A 19275-nucleotide genomic window follows, 5' to 3' on the forward strand; every position below is an offset into this window, starting at 1 on the left:
TAGAAAACCTTGAACTGGATATTTCTCTCCATCCTGAAATGTAACCAGAGCATTTTGTATCAATTGTAATCAGGAGCAAAAATCCATCACGGTTAAAAAAAACCCAAAACATAACCTGTTGGCACCATTAATGTTATCTTGGCACAAAGGCAATGGTATGCCCAAGTTTGACAGTCTGGCTTTAGGGATGTTGGTATCTCAAACCTCCAGTCACGTGTTGCAGACCACTGGCCTGGTAAATGTTTATGATGACAGGTTCAATGGTGTTTAAAACAAACATATACCTAGAATTGGAAGAGGGGCATTTTCCTGGCAGATTGTGCCACATCCTGGGTATCCTCTCCCCAGAAAGTGCAGGGCCATGCTGCACATCCCTCATGAGGATAACTGCATTGACAGGAGTTTCTGTACTCCTTCACATGGAAAGGGTCAGCTTTTAGGTTTTAACCAACAGGTGTGTTCAGTTTCTTCCCTTCCACAAAGCACCTGCTGGCAACCTTATGGCAGTGCCCAGTCCAGGCTGGTGGAAGCAGGCTCCTCACCAATACCTTCTCTGCCAGGCAGCAGATTATCAGTGGCTTTGCAATGCAATTGCAAGTGGCTTTTTAATTACACAGAAACTGTAGCCATCTTCACATGGTGCTCAGCCCTGTCTTTTTACACATGTCCTATCAGAGGAGGAGAGAGAAGAAGAGGAGGGCACAGAGGATGGTGAAGGTTTGGATGAAGTCCACACAGAGTCATCTGGAGAGGAGGGAGAGGAGGAAGAGGTGGAGGAGGAAGAGGCTGAGAGAGCATCACAGACACCTCAGCAAGACCCTAAACTGCAGAGTGCAGCAGGAGAGCCCCTGGCTGAACCCACTCCAGTGTCACTACCTGCTACCCCAGCTGGTCAGGTGAGTGTCTTTGCTTCCCTGCCAGCTATGCTGAGTGTGCATGGTAGAGACAGAAAATGCTCCCCTGTGGCCTGTAGGCACCATAGGTCAGGAGCAGGGCTAAGGGAATCAATGCTCTGGAGAGCAAAATTGTTTATTGCCCTTGTACACATATATGCAGCTTTACCCTGTCCTCTCGACCTGCGTATATATATATCACTTGATAGGCAAAAAATTAGCTGCTAGATAAATGAAGATATATATGGGATACATAAGTTATAAATAAAAATGATTCCATTTGGGAGTTAAGTGCGTTACAATGGACATTCTGCTGTGGTTTAACTCAGACTAACTGTTGTAAATGGGACAGTTGTTAAAATATTTATACTAAGAGAATTTGGCATTCCCCCTGGATTTAGTGAGCTTTCCACCATCAATTTTCAGATGGTGGAAATCTAAATCTCTAATCTGTTTTCTGTGAATGGTGTTTGCTGCCTTCTACTCTGGACATCTTAGGTATATGTCTAGGTGGATGCAGGAACATCATACACCAAAGAGGAGAGGTAACTGCCTCTTACAATCTAGCAGCAAACAGGCTCAGGGTGTGAATATTTTAGGCCAGCACTTTTTCTTAGGGAATGTGATTAAAATAAGAACATAATTACCACATATTCTAGAATATCTACATTATAAATATACTTAATGTGCTACTTTAGCTTGCCTTGCATACAATTAATTGCAAATTCTCCTCTTATGCAATTCACCCAGTGAAGTTGCTGAGTGATAAAGGCTGCTCTGAAGATGTTTGAGGAGGCCAACATGAAATCAAGAAAACACATAAAGGATCTTTGATTGTAGCAAGCCTCCCACATAAAATATGGGAAAACAAATACTATAGATTCATTCTTGCTTTGATCTAAAAACATGTGTGTGTTTTCACCATTTGTGTGAAGATGCTCTTAAATGAGGTTTTATTGATTTAATCAAAATTTGTCTTTTCAGGATTTGCACTGACTTAACTAAACCTATGTTCCTAAACTGATGTAGGGTGTTATGCAAACAAGAACCAGACATAAGAAATTCTGCCCAGTAACATGAATTCTCTCACTTCTAAATGCTAAAGGCTAAAATGAGAAAGTTACAGCATGCTGCTCTAGCAATTGTAAAGTGCCATTAGGAGATAGTCAGGTGTGGAATCAGACATGGCATGTAGGTGTTATGGTGTGAGCGATACCAGTATTTCAGCTTTTGCCTTCTGATGTAAGAAAAGCAAAGCAGAAATGCTGTGGGGACAGCAGGTAGCACGTGTGGGAACCCCAAGAACTTGATGCATGTAGAGAGGTTCAGTTCAGATGGCTGTTCCTCTTCCTGGCAGAGCAACTGTGCTTGGATTATAGCATTGATGGCAAGGCTGGTGGGCAAACGTTTCTCTCCAGTGTCTTTGTATTCACCTTATTCTGACTGCTCCTATCATACTCATTGGTAAAGGTGTTGTTCTTAACTCAAAACCCAACAAGCCATTGGAAAGTACCTACACCAGCCATGAATGGCTGGTATGGGTTTATGAGGTTCTTATGCAGAATTTCCTGTGTTTTTAGAATTGAATTGGGCATTTATCTTAATTAAGGAACTTCTTTTTCACTCTGTTCTCAGTCAGCACCCCCCTCCCAGCTAGTTCTATCCTTCTGTTCTATTTTTCTAATTTATTTTCTTTCCCTTATCTGTGTTATTCAAGTGATAGTTGCTTTTGCTTTGCATTTTGATTGCAATGCTTTCAGACCATATATTAGGACAAATCTATGCCTTGCAGTGATACATAACAAACACAACACACAGAACAATTTGACTGCAGCTGGAAAGGTAACGTGGTGCACTCTGCTTGTTCTTCTCTTTATCTGTCCTGATTAAGGATGTGGTTGTGACACCAGGTGGTTCTCAGCAGACCCCAGAATCTGATACTCAAATGCCAGCCACAGCAGAAACCACGGATCCCTTGTTTTACCCTAGCTGGTATAAGTCTCAGTCACGGCAACCAAGCAGTCCAAGCTCAACCCCGGTGAGTGGGCTGGGGAAAGTAGGGAGTCCTGTTTCTCTGGAAACAAGTGCAAAGAAGTCAGAAGCCCCAACAACAGCAACAAAAGAGGAGAGTGCACCAGGGAGTAGTAAGGAAAGTAATGCCACTGCAGCAACATCCAAGGTCAGTGCTTCCAATGTCACCCCGGAGGGCTGTGACACGCAGCAAGGCGGGAACAGGAATTGTTAAGGAAAATGTGACTTCATTTTCCTCTGCATGCTAAAGAATGAGAATCATTTAAAAAACACGTGAACAGTGTAAACTGTCATTCCAGCAAGTCTGCTGGATTTGTAGATGGTTTCAATATGCGACAGGCTGACTCTTGAGCTTCAGAGCAGCATGCTGATGGTTGCTTGTGCTTAACTGCCAGTGCACCTCACTTGTGAGAGCTGTTATCCAAGCTGCTCACACACAGTGACTCAGGAGCTGTTGGAGAGGCTGACAAAGCCTCTGTGTATCAGAGATTTGCATGTGTTGGTAGGCAAGAAATCTTGTGCATGAGATTACTCTTGTCACCTGTTGAAACCCTGTGCACATGCCATCCTACAGTGGCTGGTTGAGCAGCTATGGCCTGGCTTTGCCTTCCGCAGCTCTGTGGCTGCACCTGAAGTGCACGGCTTCCCCATGTGAACACGAAGCTATGCAGACACTCAGAACCTCCTTGTGTGTTTGAATGCCTCTCAATAAGCAGTGTGATTTCCTGGGTTCAGACGTGTGTCTCCAAGGATTTTTGAGACCTGAATAAGGGAGATCATGAAGATAATACATCCAAGTTCAATGTTAGACTGCCAGAAGCAAGATGGGATAACAGAGACTGATGTGTGGAGTACAGCAGGAGGTTTTCCTTAAAATTACGATGTTAGAGTTGGTATGACCTGAATTTGAATATTCCTCCTTCTGCACCTGTATACAAATTCCACATGGGCCAAAGATACAGGCAACAGAGCTGAGGGAGCTGTGCAAGAATTTGCAGATTTGCACAGTACACCAGCTCCTGCTCCAGTGCCTGGTTACCAGCCCATGAGCAGCACTCTCTAAATCAAACCATCCCCATTTACAGGCTCATGTTGCATGTTTTAACAAAGCAGCTACCTATACGTGTGCAACAAGAGATTATGTATGTGTGAGAGAAAGCACAAGTGAGTAGTATTTCATGCTGTTTCCTTTAAAGTTGGAGTTGACTATATAGCATACATAAGCAGGCCTCCCATATTAAACAATCATGTGCAAGGCAAAAAGTTAGGAGGAGTTCACAGAGATGTGATAAAAGAGGCTGGATACCTCTAATTTGCTTGCTGTCACTGGACATCTTCTAGCTAGAGGTTTCAGTCAGTGACACTTTAATTTAGAGGCTGAAGGATTCTCACTGACTTCGCTCACTTTCTTAACAAAAGCACCATTTGGCCACCAAATTTCAGCAGCTATTTTTCAATTCAGGGTTTGATTTGAGAATATTTGAGTGGAATTTGTACAAAAAAGAAACCACTTTAAAATTCTCAAATCTGCTATGATCTTATCTTCTTAAGTATATTCCAAATGAACTAGCAAAAGCGGGTAAATCTACAGTGAAATTTATTGCTGCTGTTCCTTCCTATCAGTTCCACTGATGACCAGGCATCCAATCCTCACCATGGGCAGGTGAAATCTGTACTAGATTAATTTCCTGGAAGTTTGCTTGACTGTGATCTGCTTCCCTCGGTCCTAACTTACAGCAAGCAAAGGAACAACACTTGCATTTGGTGTGGGCAGCTGTCTGGAAAAGAGCAGTAGTCTGATGCCTGGTTCTCTTCATTGTTGTGTACCAAGAGTGAAAACAGGCACATGGGAAAGATATCAGTTCTCATTGGCATGTGAGTTTGGGGGTGCTCCGTTTTGATATCTTCCCAGACCATACGTGACCCTGACATTTTGGGAGGAGGAGGATGTCAAGAAGAGTAGTGCATGGTTCTGGTGATGTGAGGAGAAAGGACACAGGGGAAAGAGCTGAGAATGGGGTTATCCCTGGGCTGGAGACAAAAGGAGGGATAGGAAAGCTCAGGAAGCAGAAAGGTGCAAAGTGTGCTCAAGAATAGAAAAACCAGAGTGACCAAGTGATGGTGATGCTATGAAATGATGGTGTGGTCAGATTTATGGATCTGAGCTGAGAAGTGTCTATGTCATGAAGAAAATGGTTGCTGTTTTGTAGCAGTGATAATTTTTAAGTACGTGAACTTCATATTTTTCCTGCATGTGATTTTACACAACCCACTTGAAATGCTGTATTCCTTTATTTTTCTTAAACCCCCAGATGATGTTCTCCACTGTTTTTACTCCTTTCCTCCAATTAGGTACATAATGGAAAAGTGCTGTGGAAACAGAGCTTTTTCACTGAACGTAGTGATAATGACTAGTTTGTGTCATGACAACACTGGTGAAGCACTCTTCTTATTTTCTCACAGGAGTTAGCATTCTGCATAACACTTTTGGCATTTCTTATCATACTACATCATCTCTGGAATCTGATTCAATACATTTGTACTTTCATGGGTAGGAAATATTTCATTTTACCATTAACTAACAGTTCAAATAGTGTATCTGATGATGTTCTTACGTGGCTTTAAAAGATTTTTCCCTTTCTTACCATCCAAAAAACATCATGCTAGTTCACAATACAAACTGCTTAAAACATTTCTTCCTCGCTCCTTTAAAATGCCACCCTTCAGCTTACTCCTGCATGGTTAAACACTGCATCTCTCTGATTCAAAATAAGAAAAGAGACATTTACACCCTCAGATATATGGGCTTATATTTCAGTTGCTGTTCAGATGATCGGCAGGATGGAGAAACTGTTGGTTGACAGATGTGAAGAACACCAACCTTGTTCGGTCCAATAGGGGAGGAAGAGCTAGAGATTAATGGTTGTCATCAGAGAGGTAAAGGTCAGGAAAAACAAATCCACTGAATAATCCTGCTGCCAGGATTCCCACTGCAAGCAAATCACTGATGCTACGTCAGGGGTTGGCTCAAGCCCTGGTCTCCAGACATCCCCATGGAGAGAGTGGAGAGTGTCCCCTCACACCCCATCTCACACAGCACACCCCACATCCTCTTCAGGTCCCTTTTTCAGCAAAGGCTTTCAAAGCTCTCTCTGTATGGAGTACCAATCACAGCCCTGAAATAGAGGCCCATGTATTTGCAAGGATCCCAACCCATTTAGACAAAGGCTTTCTTTTTCCTTAGGTTACATTACACAAAGAGCTGAAATAACTGCAAGATCAAGGACTAAGAATTTCACTACCAAGTGAAGTTGTCCCAAAGGCAAATTTAAATTATGTTTAAATGTAATTTAAACCTTAATTATTCCATAACATTGCTTTTGGAGTAGCCCCTTTTTCTGGTAGATGCTGTCCGTCCAAATTCACACCCCTCTTAGGTAAGGCATATGAATGCATTCAATTTCCAAAGTGATATGAATGATGTGCAGAGAATTCTGTGTTACCTTTGGGGCATTTAATCTTATTTACTGAAGGCCAAAGACCTCTGACAGAAACAAGAGTAGTTACCTGTGAACATTTGCTCTAATGTCAGACAGATTCAATTATTATCTATTCTTCAACACAAAAATGCTTGGTGTTCCCTGCTCACTTTCTGCACTGTGTTCTAAGCACTGAACATTATATGGTTTATCTATGAAAATTGGTTACTATTCGGCCTTTATGTGCAGAATTTCCAGCACTATGACTGAAAAATATATCTCTCTGTAAAAAAAAAAAAAAAAAGGGAGAGTGGAGAAGCTGTCACCTACACTTCAGTTGCATAAGTTACGCAAAAAGATGCACTGTCTGGCAGTAATTTGAATTTGAAAAGCATCAGACACTGTCAATCTCAATTAAATTTATGGATCATAGTTTAATTTTCATTTATTTGTGTTTGGTTTTGAAAATTTGTTGTAATATTACAATAGAACATAGAGCTTGTTTGTACTCCTGGGAAATCAGGCATGCGAATAGCATTATGCTCTTTCTTCCTCCTCTTTCTTTTTTTAATTCAAAATACCTCTTGAAATTAAAAATAGATAAATGCGGAAAGCTCTCATTTCTACCATTGAGACCTCTTCCTGTGTGGTCTCCAGTGGCATCTTTATGATTTATTTAACAATGAAATAGAAAGGAGGTGAAGGGAAAAGGCATTTTGGTCTCAGATTCTATTTGCATAAAAATTATTTTCTTGTCCATGTATAGTGAGGTGGCTGTTTAGACAGCTTATGTGTCTTTATCTTTCATGTGAGAGATCAGGTCACAGCCCTTGTTCCTTTGTGTAATAAGCCCCTGAAAGTCAAACAACAAAATTATTTTGAATAGCTGTAATAATAATTTATAGTTATAATATAAATCCGCATGATTGTCATCATAAGACCAGCATATAATTTATTTTCAATCTATTTTAGTAGAATACATGGGAGGGATTTCCTTTTTTTTCAGCAGCAAAGAGAGATCAGCCCCCCTATTAAATTCCCAACATTCACTTTATTTATCGGCTGTTTCTCTAAGAAGTTGTATTGATGCATCTATAAATTTCCCCCAGGGTACAGGAGGCTATATCAGCAGGGATAAGGCAACAGGAGTTGCGACTCACAGGTGTACAGATTGTTTGGTCTAAGAAGGGACAGAAGGAGATGATTCAGCATAAATAAAATAGATAGCTCTGCACTAGAAAGCCACATCCTGCTTCAGGGAGTACCTAAGTCAGAAGTGTAGTCACCACGGGCTGCTCCTGCTCTGACAGAGAGTGAGAGGCATCTCCAGTAAGGAAGAGTTCACCAACTGCTGCTGGCTCACACTTGGCACCTCTTCAATCTGCCTGCTGAGTGTGAGGTGACATTGTTCCTAATCAGGTGCCTCTGCTCAGTGTCTGAAGTTGGGGGGGGTCTGAGCCCCTGCAAGTGACAACCAGGAGCAAATGATTAAAACACAGGGAGCAAGAATAGCATCAATAAACTGCCTTGCCACTACGGGGTGTAATGTATTAGTGGAGGGTGATAAAGACGTTATGAAGCAGCCCTTTCCAGCACGCGAGAAACAGGTCTTGGAGTCCTGCAGTTTTTCCTAATCATAATTTGTAGGCAACATCTCTCATGTAATAATGCCATATAAATTTGTAAATTTGTGAGAGCTTATGAAAGATTTGTGTTCACCTGGGTCTATGGTTGCCCAGTTAATTTCACCTAAGATGAAGTTCTGGATGCTGTATTCTGTTGCTCAAACTCCCCATAAGAAAAGTGGCTGCATGTGGCTCCAAAGGACTCCAGAGCATACATTTAGTTTGAAAGGAAATACAAGTTAATCATCCACAAACAGTAGTCAGACCTAATTTCCCTTTGCAGCCAGTAAGTACAGTGCTTTAATTCCATGAGGATATAAAATATAATCAGGACTGAACTGTTTGGGAGGAGAAATACTAATGTAGTGGCCTATGTTAATCTTATTTCATTAGTTTTAAAATTTCCTATTACTTGCTTGCAACCTTATGCCATCTGCCAGAATTACCATAAGGACAGTCCACTCAGTATTCATGTACTGTAGTTCTCTTTGTGCCGCTGCTGAATACTTCAATTTCAGCTGGTGATCCTTCAAATTTTTTTCCATGAGACAGCTTTAAATCACATGTCAGAGAGGTCAGTATTTAGCTAAGTTTTAGCCGATTGGTTGTCATGTCAATATGCAGACAATACAGACAAGATGATTTAAAACCAAAATAAGGCCAAGAGGTAACACTGTGCTCTTTGCCTATGTACCACTACTTTTCCATCACAGTATAAAAGATATGGTCCCACATTTTAGCACAGCGCTGCACTGGAATGGTTGCACAAGCATGGCAGCAGCACACAAATAATAATTTCCTTTCTCTTCACCAAATTGGAAACTCAGTCTTTCCAATCTACTCAGGTAAGGAAGCTAGGTCACCATTTCAAGTGAGATGCTCCAAGAGAGGAGATTTCTTGCTCAAAAGAAGGCAGTCTTGCAAGGCTGGATCTTGCAGGATTGATGCTGAGGGAGAGTGTCCCTTCCATCTGGCCCATCCAACACAGCCTTCCTGCAGTTTCCCCCAGAGCAGGACGAGCTGTCTGTTACCATCAGCAGCAGGCACAGTCCAGGTAGCTCTCTCCCAGGACACCAACTGCTGCTCTGAAAGCTCTCTGATCCCTGCAACAGCTGTGTTTAGTGCTAATGAAGGATCTCAGAATGCACAGAGCAAAGGTCAACTTAATATTTGCCATCTAGGTCTTCATATACCTGTATTTTACCTTTTCTTAGGTAGAAAATCAGGTGGGTTTATTTCTGTACCATTAAAAAATCTGCAAGGTTTGACTGAATGAAATTGGGTCATCTATTCTCTGTGAAGCCAAGCCTTTTGTAGGACACCTATGCATCCACTGGTATACAAGCCCAAACTAAACTCTGTTTGAAGATTCTTCCTAAACATCTCTTAAGATTCATTTGGAAAAAAGAAGCACTCAGGCTGTAGCTGAAGTACAGGGCAAATACTAGATGCAAGAACTCAGTTAGCAGTCAAAAAATTCTGCCTTTTGCTTCTCTGTAGTTTGACTTAGCGAATTGGGCCTTAGTGATAGGGTGATAGTGGCTGAGTCTGAGGCCACTCAGGCTGACATTCAGTTGGTGGCAAATTCTGCCTGTAAATTTCCACTTTGTATCTTGACTTTGTGTTCAGATGAGATTTTTTTTCCCCTCAGTTTGGCAATACATGCCAAGAAAATCAGGAAAGTCTTGATTGTTCCTCTTTTAACATCTCACTCTCCCTTACTTCTGAGAATTACCTGGGTGATTCAGAGACAACAGTGATGAGTCGTGAGGGCAATATGTTAAGATCAGCTTTCAGACAACAATTTCCCATAATTAATATGAGTGGCAAATACTTCACTTAAATTTTACCTCGAATAGACTGTTCTGTGATTTGTCTGGTGAGTCATCGATACAATTTGATTTATGTATATTTCATCTTTTTCAGTCCATTACTAGCAAAAGTATTTCCACAATGACAGCTTGGATAAAATGATTTCTCCTGATGAAATTAATACAAAGCCGGGCTCACTTAGACATTGTCTTTTTGTGACTATCTCATTTAAATACTGAATTCTACCTCTACTTGACCTCATCCTCCAAGGATCACTCGTTCTGCTCATTGTTAAGGTGTTTGGAAAGGAAAATAGAATGTAAACAAAAAATATTTCTTAATCTTGGATGAACTGTTGCTGGTTTACATCACATCATGATAGATCTAGGTCACGACAAAAACACAAACCATCTGTTTGTAGAATATTTGGCTAGTTATTCTACTGCCTTGAGACAGTTCAATCTTTCAGTGTAGCCATACACTCACCTATGGAAAGCAGTGGTTGTAGTCCTGTAACCATTAGCGATGGATCAATATTTAAATGCCGACCTATCTGATTGAAAACCCCAGTGGTGATAATTAGTAAACTGGGCCTGAGTCTCTATGTTTGGATAGCATATCATGTCACTTCCAGGCTTTCCGCAGTTGTGAGCAGGCAAGGGGCTAGACCAGGGCACTCTGTAGCATGCAGTGCCCATCTACTAGGCATTTGAAATGCAGATAAAGATTGAAGAGCTGCATGTGCAGCCAAAATTAAACAGAAGAAAGGGAGAGGGACATATCGAACAGTCTTATATCTGGTTTCAGATGGTATATATTCCTGACATCTTTACAATAATCTTCAGGTCATTAAGTAAGAGACCAATGACTAATTAAAAAACCCTGTTATCCCTGGCTACCAGCCAATAGGCGCTGCAATGTTCAAACCCTGCTACAGACACCTGACAGAGACATCACGCCTTTCACTGAGCAGAGGATGAGGATCTCACAATCCCCAAGTACAAGTGATCTGAATTTCTCATTGCTCTTTTCAATTTAGAGAGCACCCTATAAAATCTGCCTGAGTCTGTCTCAACCACTGAAGGCGATGATCAAAATACTAACCAGTCACTCAGAGCACTCCTGGCTCAGCACTCCTGCACACAGAACTGGCTTTCATTCATGATGAAACACTTGCTGTATGACTTGCTGTATTACAAAATGCCTTACTGAGGAAAGGTAGTTGTCATTTCACCGATCGGTGCTGGTGAGATTCTTCAACATCTGGCATGAGATTTATTTTATAAAATATACTCATTGTTATATTTATGCACAATTTCAAAATTTAATTTTATAAAATAAATAAATTTCTTTTTAAAAAAATTGAGCTGGTGCCTGCCCAGATGCAGATCAGTTCCAAAGCTTGTCTCTGGTAACAGTGACTGCGATCTGTGCTCTATATCCTGTAATAACCTGGTTAATAACTGTGATTGAATCTGAAGCTCTAAGAGCAGCACTTATCACAGCTTCCTTGGACTTCACCTAGGACAGAAGAAAACTTGATTTAATATCTTGCTCATCACTTGGCTGAGTGCTGTGCAAGCAAGCCAGCATTGCTAATGGGCAAGCAGAGATTATAACGTGTGATGTGACAGACATCTACCTGGGAACTCACAGTGCTACTCACTGAGCAATGTATTGTTGGAGTAGAGTCATACCTTGGCTAACAAATTCAGCTGCTGTGGTTGTAGTAAAGAGTCAGGCAAGTGCAGACATGGAAAAATGAGCACACAAGGGAAAAATGGTAGGAGCAAATGGTAGGTAGCCAACGAGGGAAAAAATATTTTAGCTGTGACCAAGACTTTCTTTTTCTGTTATGTGGTGGCTTTGAGGAAGGGGAACAGGGTGCTTTAACTGACATTCCAGCTTTTCCTCCTGCATCTCCACTGGTGTGGTTTTGTCTCTCAGGGAAGATGTGCTGTGTCCACAATTCACATGTATCACCCTTGACCCTGCATAATTACAACAGCCCAAGTCAGTCAGTCACTCAGGATGTGAACAGTGCTCCAACCCTGAATCATGAGATGCTGTGTCTACACACATGGAAGCTATGCTGCCTCTGTTATCTGATCCCATGAACAGAGCTCCAGGGCAAGTCACAGTCTGAACTGGCACGCTGTTTAATTCATGGGATTTACAAAAGTGCCATTTGCAAAGAAAGAAAAAGCTTTGATTTACAGCAGTCTGTGTTACTCAAAGGAGAGACTACTGACAGAGACAGACAGGATGTCAAACCCTTACTAGGTTTGTTACTTCTCCCTGAAAGCTAGCAGCAAAGTTTCTATGGCATGGATTAGATCAGTTACTGCCATGGAGAAGTTATTGGAAGGTCTTCACTTCACATTTAACTTGTTGATCTGAAGTAATATATACTTGTCTGACAAGGCAGCAGTAGGAGGAAGAGGGGAGAACTGGTAGCCATGAGTAACTCTGGCACTGGTGGCCAGCATGTACCACTTACTCATACAGCCTCTCATGCCTCTCATAACATCCTTCCTTTTCTAGACAGTTCTCCAGCAAGGCTGGAAGGAGTAGAAAAGATAGAAGGCTAATTGATCAGGAGGTTCTCAAAAACTTCAAGAGGAACGAAGAATGATGTAGATAGATGCAGGACAGATTTTTCTAGTCATGCAATCTTAATATTCATGTATTTTTAAGACTCTCCTCTTGGGTTTCCTTCATTTTCCTGTATAGTGGCAGGACTAGGTTCTATACAAATCTGTAGTTAAATCAGTCTCAACAAAAAGTTGGAGCAATGAGGTGCAGCAATGGGTAAAATATTACACAAGTATGTTATTTCTGCCTTTATTTTGTTTGAGTGGTGAAAAAAATAGGTGACTTAAATAAGGGAACTGTATTTCCTTTTGTCCCAAGTAATGGTTAGAAGAAAGCTGCTCTCCCACATCATTCTCTAAAACTGTTTCCACCACAGGTTCAAGCGTCTGGACCTCCATGTCCCATGGGAGATGTGTGGAACCTATACCAAAATAAACTAGCCAGATTGTTGTCCTCTGAAATTTATTTGGTCTCTTTAAGGTCATGATGTAAGAGACTCTGCATTAGACATTATCCACATGATGTTAATTGTAATATAATCAAAATCTATTGAAAAAAGGCATTTCCTCCCTATGGACTTTTAAAATTCATTACTGACCACTATTAAGAGAGTGATATGTCTAATTCTGTGACTGATGGAGCATATTATTTTGTCTGCTACCTCATATATTTCTGTGGCAAGTAATCATAGCAATTATTTTAGAGAATACTCTGTTGATTCCTGCTAATAAAAAAGAAAATATCCTTGCAAAATAAGCAGCCTCTTACCTTTGAAACAATGTTGTTGTGATTTATGTGACAGCTGCCAGGTGTTGTGGTGAAGGAGCTAGACTGCATAAAAATATAAAAACAAAATGCTTGAACTAAAGTTTAAACTATTTAAAAATAACCTGTTGTGCTCCCTTTGTTTCCACTGCCTGGAAGTGTTAAGTGCCAGAAGTGTAACACTTGACATTTGAGGCAGACAAACATAGCCTACAGATTTTGTGATTGCTTTGCAACCAGCTAGCATTTTTTAATCATGCCTGTTCTTGTCAACACTGGGGGTTGTTTCTAAACAAGCCAGCTAAAAATGGGAATTAAATTTGTTTTCTTGCTCATTTTCTGAGGCTACAGAAACCCTAGAAACAAGAAACCTCTTATTTTCACTGCTTCTCTCTCCAAGACCCACACTTTCTAACAAATTCACACTCTTGTTCTCCTGTTGGGTCAAAAGGAGGCAGTGAAGGCACTGTGGCTCTAAGAGTGTAGATTCATTTTTTCCTCTGGCAGCAAAGGTGATTTAGGAGTTTCTTGCCAAATGGCTCTGCTTCTTATTGCTGCCCAGATGCCACCACTCACAGGGCAATTGTGCTGAGGCAGCTGTTTGTTGAGCTGTGCTGGAATCAAATCATTCAAATGGTCCAGGTTTAAAAATATCTTCCTTCACCTCAAAAAAACCAACAAAAAAAATTGATGTCATTCCAGTGACATTCCCATTCTTAGCTCATTCCTGCAAAGAGCTGCAGCAGTGCAAATGGGAAGTGAACCACGGAAACAAAGTAGGAAGAGGTGGATGGGGACCCAAGGTGCAGAACCTGCTTTGGTTAGCATTGTTGCTTCAGAAAACATTCATGTAGGTTACAACCAACCATCTCTCCATCTGCATTAAAGTGATTATGAAGACCCTTCACCTTTCCTCCCCACTGCCTAAATTTAAGAGTTAGTGATCTCGTAAAAATAAAAATGCAGTCAAAATTCTCAGTTCCTATCAAGCAGTTTTCTGATATCCTGAAATACTTGGCTGGGATCTCCCTTGTGTATTTACTTAAAAGACAGACCTAGTCTAACTTAGTCACACAGAGCATCTCTAGAGTCAGTAGAAAGAAACAGGTACCTCCAGAGGGCAATCCACTTCTTTGAGGATGGGACAAATCACCCTTTGATTGTGCCTTTCTCTTATCACTCCCATTGAAGGGGATGAATCCAGTTTGCTTGCATGGATATCTCGTTTCTGGATTACTCAGATTTGGCAATATGGATCCCAGTGTCTGTACCTAAAGGCTACAGAGATTCATGGTGGTAGAGCAGAAAACAATGTGTTGACTTCAATATCTAGAAGGCCTAGACTTCATATTTTTCCCCAGCATAAATAGGATAACTGCTGGGACCTAATAAATGAAAATATTATGACAAAGCCATCCCACTCACCTCTTTCCTCTTCTCCACACTCTTTTACAAGAACCTTATACAGATTTAAGTAGACCCCTGTTTAAAGAAGCAAATACTGACAGTTGCTGAATAACTATAACTTTGAAAGTACTCATCAGGCTCAACTCTGAGATCCTTATACTGTTTATTCATACAAATTCTAGTATGCCAGATGCTGAGGAGTGCTGAATGGCTGCTCAGTGGGAATTGTGGTTGCTCAGCACCTCCAAAGAACTGGCATGTAAACTCCAGCCTGGACTTTGCTTTTATGGGAAAAACAAAACCAACCATCAGTCATGCATGTTGTACTTCCCTCCCCACTTCATGAGCTGGCCTGGTGAAAATTCCTGGTGCTCATTGAAAGCATCATCTGATGTCACTCGACACCACAGGGGAGAATATAAATCAAAGTGTAAGTATTCAGCACTCTCTCAGCATTGGCCTAATGTGATTAATGTAATCTGAGGTAAACACTTTAGTTATTCCTTATTACTGTTAGGGACCCAAATCAAGGGTTGGGACTTGTTAATCTAGGTAATGTGAAAAACAAGCCCTACCCATGAGATCTCCAAGGCTAAGATAAAGCTCAGGTAGAAGCTTGACAAAAGTTACTTAATAGCAATGGACAGACATGATGAAGTGTTGAATCTGAACTGTCTTAAAGGCATGTGGCAAGGGCTGTGCCATGCTCAGCACAAAGCTTTCCTCTCTCAGCAGAGTAGGGTTGTGGTAACAGGGAGAGTAAGGTAGTCCGGGATGAGATTCCAAGGAACTAAAGAGCAGTCAGATACCTGAATCCCAGTGACACTGAGTAGACCTGCTTCTGCATTCTGCCTTTCGGAATCACATCCTGGTTCCAAAAAAAGTTGTTTTCTGTAAAATCTACAGTTGAAACCTTTGTCTCAGACAATCCCCAGCACACTGTATAACTCTGAATTGTGCAGGCTGCTGGTGGAAGGGGGAAACAGACTTAATAACATGGATGGAGTTGCTTCTGGCACCTTTTGGTGGTTTCTTGTCTTACATGAAGAGAGTGTACCTCAGTCACTGGACGACTCAGAGCACAAACTCTGAAATGTCACAGGTGTGAAAACACAAGTCTAAAAGCCAAGGAATGTCCATATTATCAGTTTTGTGTTTGCTTCTCTCTTGGCTGGGTGTGCTGGAAAACAATAGCTCTTGGAAAGGCACATCGAGGTATTGCAGACCAGCAGCCTGCTGAGTCCAGAGAGCTGCAGGGAGCAAATGCTTCATCCAGCCAAACCCAGTGGGAATCTGTTGGAGCTCCAACATTGTTTTGCTGACACAGGAAGATGTCATCACAGCAAAATATGAAGGAGTTAACACATTATGAAATACAGTTTTGGCAGTGATGCAGACAAAGATTGTTCTGTTTGAAATGCAGTACCAGCAGTGTTGGTTAACAAGGTAATGCAGTCACCTTGCCAGTCTAAGTCATTACATTGTGCCTTTTTTTTCTAACATGTTAGGTCCAAATCCTATGAAACAAGCTGCATAATTTTAAGCCCATATGTAGTACTTTGCTTCAAAGTTAATCTTGATTTAATGTCAATTTCTATATAGTAACTGGTTAGAATAGCAAGTGGAAGTGCTAAAGGAAGCCTGTACTGCACAGGAGGAGAAATGACAAGGTATCAGCATGGGTTTAAGTAAAAAAAAAAGGAATAAAAATGCAGGAATTTTGTTTTAAACTTCTTGCCAGTCCTATCCATTTACAGAGTGAGAAGTGAGGAGAGCTGTCCCATGCCTGCTTACACACACTGCTGAGGGCTCGGTGCATGAAATTGCACAACCACAACCAGTTTCAAAATTACTCTTGGCTGGTGCAGGCATTCTGACTGCCTTTCCAAAAATAAAGGCAAAATTTTCAGCATCACAGAAGACTCATAAACCACCTACGCTCCTACATCTACCAAGATCAAGAGAGCCCTGAATCCCATATAACTCAGAAAGTCTAGCCATATATTTACTGCTGAAACCTGACTTTTATAATCAGGTTGAAAGGTTTGCAATCAGCACTTCACAGGTGTGACGTGAAGATCTTCTATATTCGGGACTCAATTAGCTACCTGCCTTTCAGCTGAAGATCTGGTCCCCTGGGCCAAATTCTTTACCATACTTTTGCATAAGTCTGGGAAACAACCCTACTCATTGACATTGCTGAAAATGAACTTCCACACTCAAGCAGGCAGCTATTTCTCCCACATTTTTCACCATGCTTGTACTCTCATTAAAGTACATTATAAAGTTAGCAAGCAAAAACTATATTCTTCTGCAAGATCCTTGCCCAAAAATATCCTTTGAGTCCTGTATATTGTAATGAGTAGCAATGAGTGCCATGTTTTGAAAATACGAATCTAAGTCAAAGATTAGCCCACATTTCAAATACTAAAGCAGTTTCTCAGATAATGTTTCATAAATAGGGTTATTCCAGTTTAGGATCTGGGTCTAAAAATGGCACGGTGAACTCTAATTAGATATGAATAAAGAAATAGGGAGCTACTTTTTCATGTCTTCATACTGTCTTGTTCGTTGGTGTCATGACATTTAAATAGGTAGTGACCAGAATGAAGCCCAATAGCCAATTTACACTTAACTAGTGTAAATTAGTTCTTACTAATTCTTGTGGCAAACTTTAATAGTAAGTACTTACAAAAATGCTTAGGAAAATAATCCATCTCATGCTTCAGTTCCTCATAAGCATCCCTGCTTCCATGTTTTTTGCTGGATATGTCTGTTAGCATCACTGTTTTGGTAACTTTCTGTTTTAGGACAATTTCAGGACATATCAAAATTCAGAGGATACTATTTTGTCATTTTCCCTCTATTGAGTAGTATGTTTACATCAAATAGTTCACCTGAGATCATGATCATGCTGCAGTTCCCAAAGTAAGGTGAAACTCTGCACAAAGAAGGCTGGTAGTATATCTGTTTTAATTTTAAGAATGTACAATGATGTATGTGCATATCTAGGAATTTGAGGGAAAAAATCCTGTATATTGCAATTTAGACTGTGGTTTTAATGATGAAGACATAAGGTATTCCTTAGCTAACAAATCACCAATTTTTATGTATTTTATTTTTAATAGGATTTCTGATACTATCACAAAGATGTCTTCATTCTCTGCCAAAAGGATCTGAAAACACTGGAACTAGTAAAATATTTCCACCTATTACACTTGTCTGTTAAATATTCAACTAATTTTAGAAATTCCTTTAATTAGCAACTACAGTATATCATGTCAAGATTCATTTTTCTATTGTATGTGTAGGATACCTATGCAAACAAAAATGGGAAATAAACAGAAGCTTTTATCTCTGTATTATTTATTTCCTGTTCTTGATCTGAGTGAAACTGAAGTGAAATAAATATTAAAATTCTTTAAAGGAAAAAAAAAACCAGAAAACACATCCAAGGCAGATTTCATAACAGCAGAACAAGAATCATTTTGAGTGGCAATGCACTGGCAATAACTTTTGGCTTTGGTTCACATCAATCTGGAGGCCCAGCTACACAAGCCAAGCTGGCTCAGAATCTCTTCTGAACAGGCATTAATCACCTTCAGTGCAATAATATTCCAGAGGTCCTAATCGGGACAACCCTTTGCACAAATGTAACATACTCATCTGGCACAATCCTTCCTCTGCCAGTGGTCATGGCAAAAGTCCCTCTGACTTCTCTGGTGTTAGAAGTCTGGCTGGCCTCCCCAAATTTCCATGCTCCCTGCCTTTTCCCCTCTTTCCCACTTCATTCTGTTTTCCTGCATGTTGTGAAATCTTAAGGATTTTAGTGCAATTCATATTTTCCTCTTCCCTTTGTCAACCTTTTCTTCCTTTGCAGACTGGTTCTGAACCATACGATCAAGGACGAGTGGAGGAAGCGCCTGTGAGCAGTGAGAGGGGTGACGAGCCGGCTCGTCATGTTTTCTCCTTCTCCTGGTTGAACTCACTGAATGAATGATGACTCACTCTGGCTGGCTTCTGGTGTGCTTCTCCTGGGAGGGACCGTGAGCACAGGCAGTCTGGCTGCAGTCAGCGAAGAAACTGACCTGGAAAGGGGCATCCGAGCAGGTTTCATTCCCAGGAACTCAGTTGGCCTCCACATCATACCCTTGAGATGACAGATCTGAGAGGGATGGGAGCATGGGGACAAATTACTATACTATATTGTAGTCAAAGTGTTTTCCAATAATTTTTTACTTGCAAGGGGAAAGTAGCATCACTACAGCTTTATGCTGAGCACTGCTAGTGTGTTTTGTTACTCACCTTTTGGCACATCCCCTCATAGGGGTAAGCGCTTCATCAGTGTTGTTAGCTAAAATGCTGGTCTGATATTCACTAATAGCACCCTTTGCCAAACCAATGTTTCTTCTCAATATCCTCCTGTATCTCCACTTGTTGGTGCTGGGGACTTCAGTGACACTATCACATCCTTGGCAGCCCCAAATCAGGGTTGTGTCTGACAGTACTGGTGCCTCCACAGCTGCGGAACACGGGAGGAAAGAAGGAAGCTGCCATTTCTGCCTGTGGACTTGCTCTTCCTGCTAAGCCACAACAGATGACGCTCACATAAACACTTTATTTGTAAGGAAGATTCCCAGTGGCAGGAATGAGGAAGATGCATGCACC

General features: G+C 41.0%; 1 protein-coding gene across 2 annotated transcripts in view; it reads left to right on the top strand.

Annotated features, from left to right (window-relative positions):
• TRIM55 (tripartite motif containing 55) overlaps nucleotides 1–19005 on the top strand; it is a 35243-nt gene extending 16238 nt beyond the window's left edge. Inside the window, exons 8-10 of one of the 2 annotated variants that reach the window (XM_027638763.1) lie at nucleotides 676–896; nucleotides 2785–3072; nucleotides 18488–19005. In XM_027638763.1, coding sequence (XP_027494564.1) covers nucleotides 676–896; nucleotides 2785–3072; nucleotides 18488–18607 — 629 coding nt within the window. In that variant the 3' untranslated portion in view covers nucleotides 18608–19005. The remainder of the gene's footprint in view (nucleotides 1–675; nucleotides 897–2784; nucleotides 3073–18487) is intronic. The other variant, XM_027638764.1, reaches the window with a different exon arrangement.
• Nucleotides 19006–19275: the final 270 nt, after the last annotated feature.

Source organism: Corapipo altera, unplaced genomic scaffold (assembly GCF_003945725.1).
Source record: "Corapipo altera isolate COAL_440 unplaced genomic scaffold, ASM394572v1 49, whole genome shotgun sequence".
NCBI lineage: Eukaryota > Metazoa > Chordata > Aves > Passeriformes > Pipridae > Corapipo > Corapipo altera.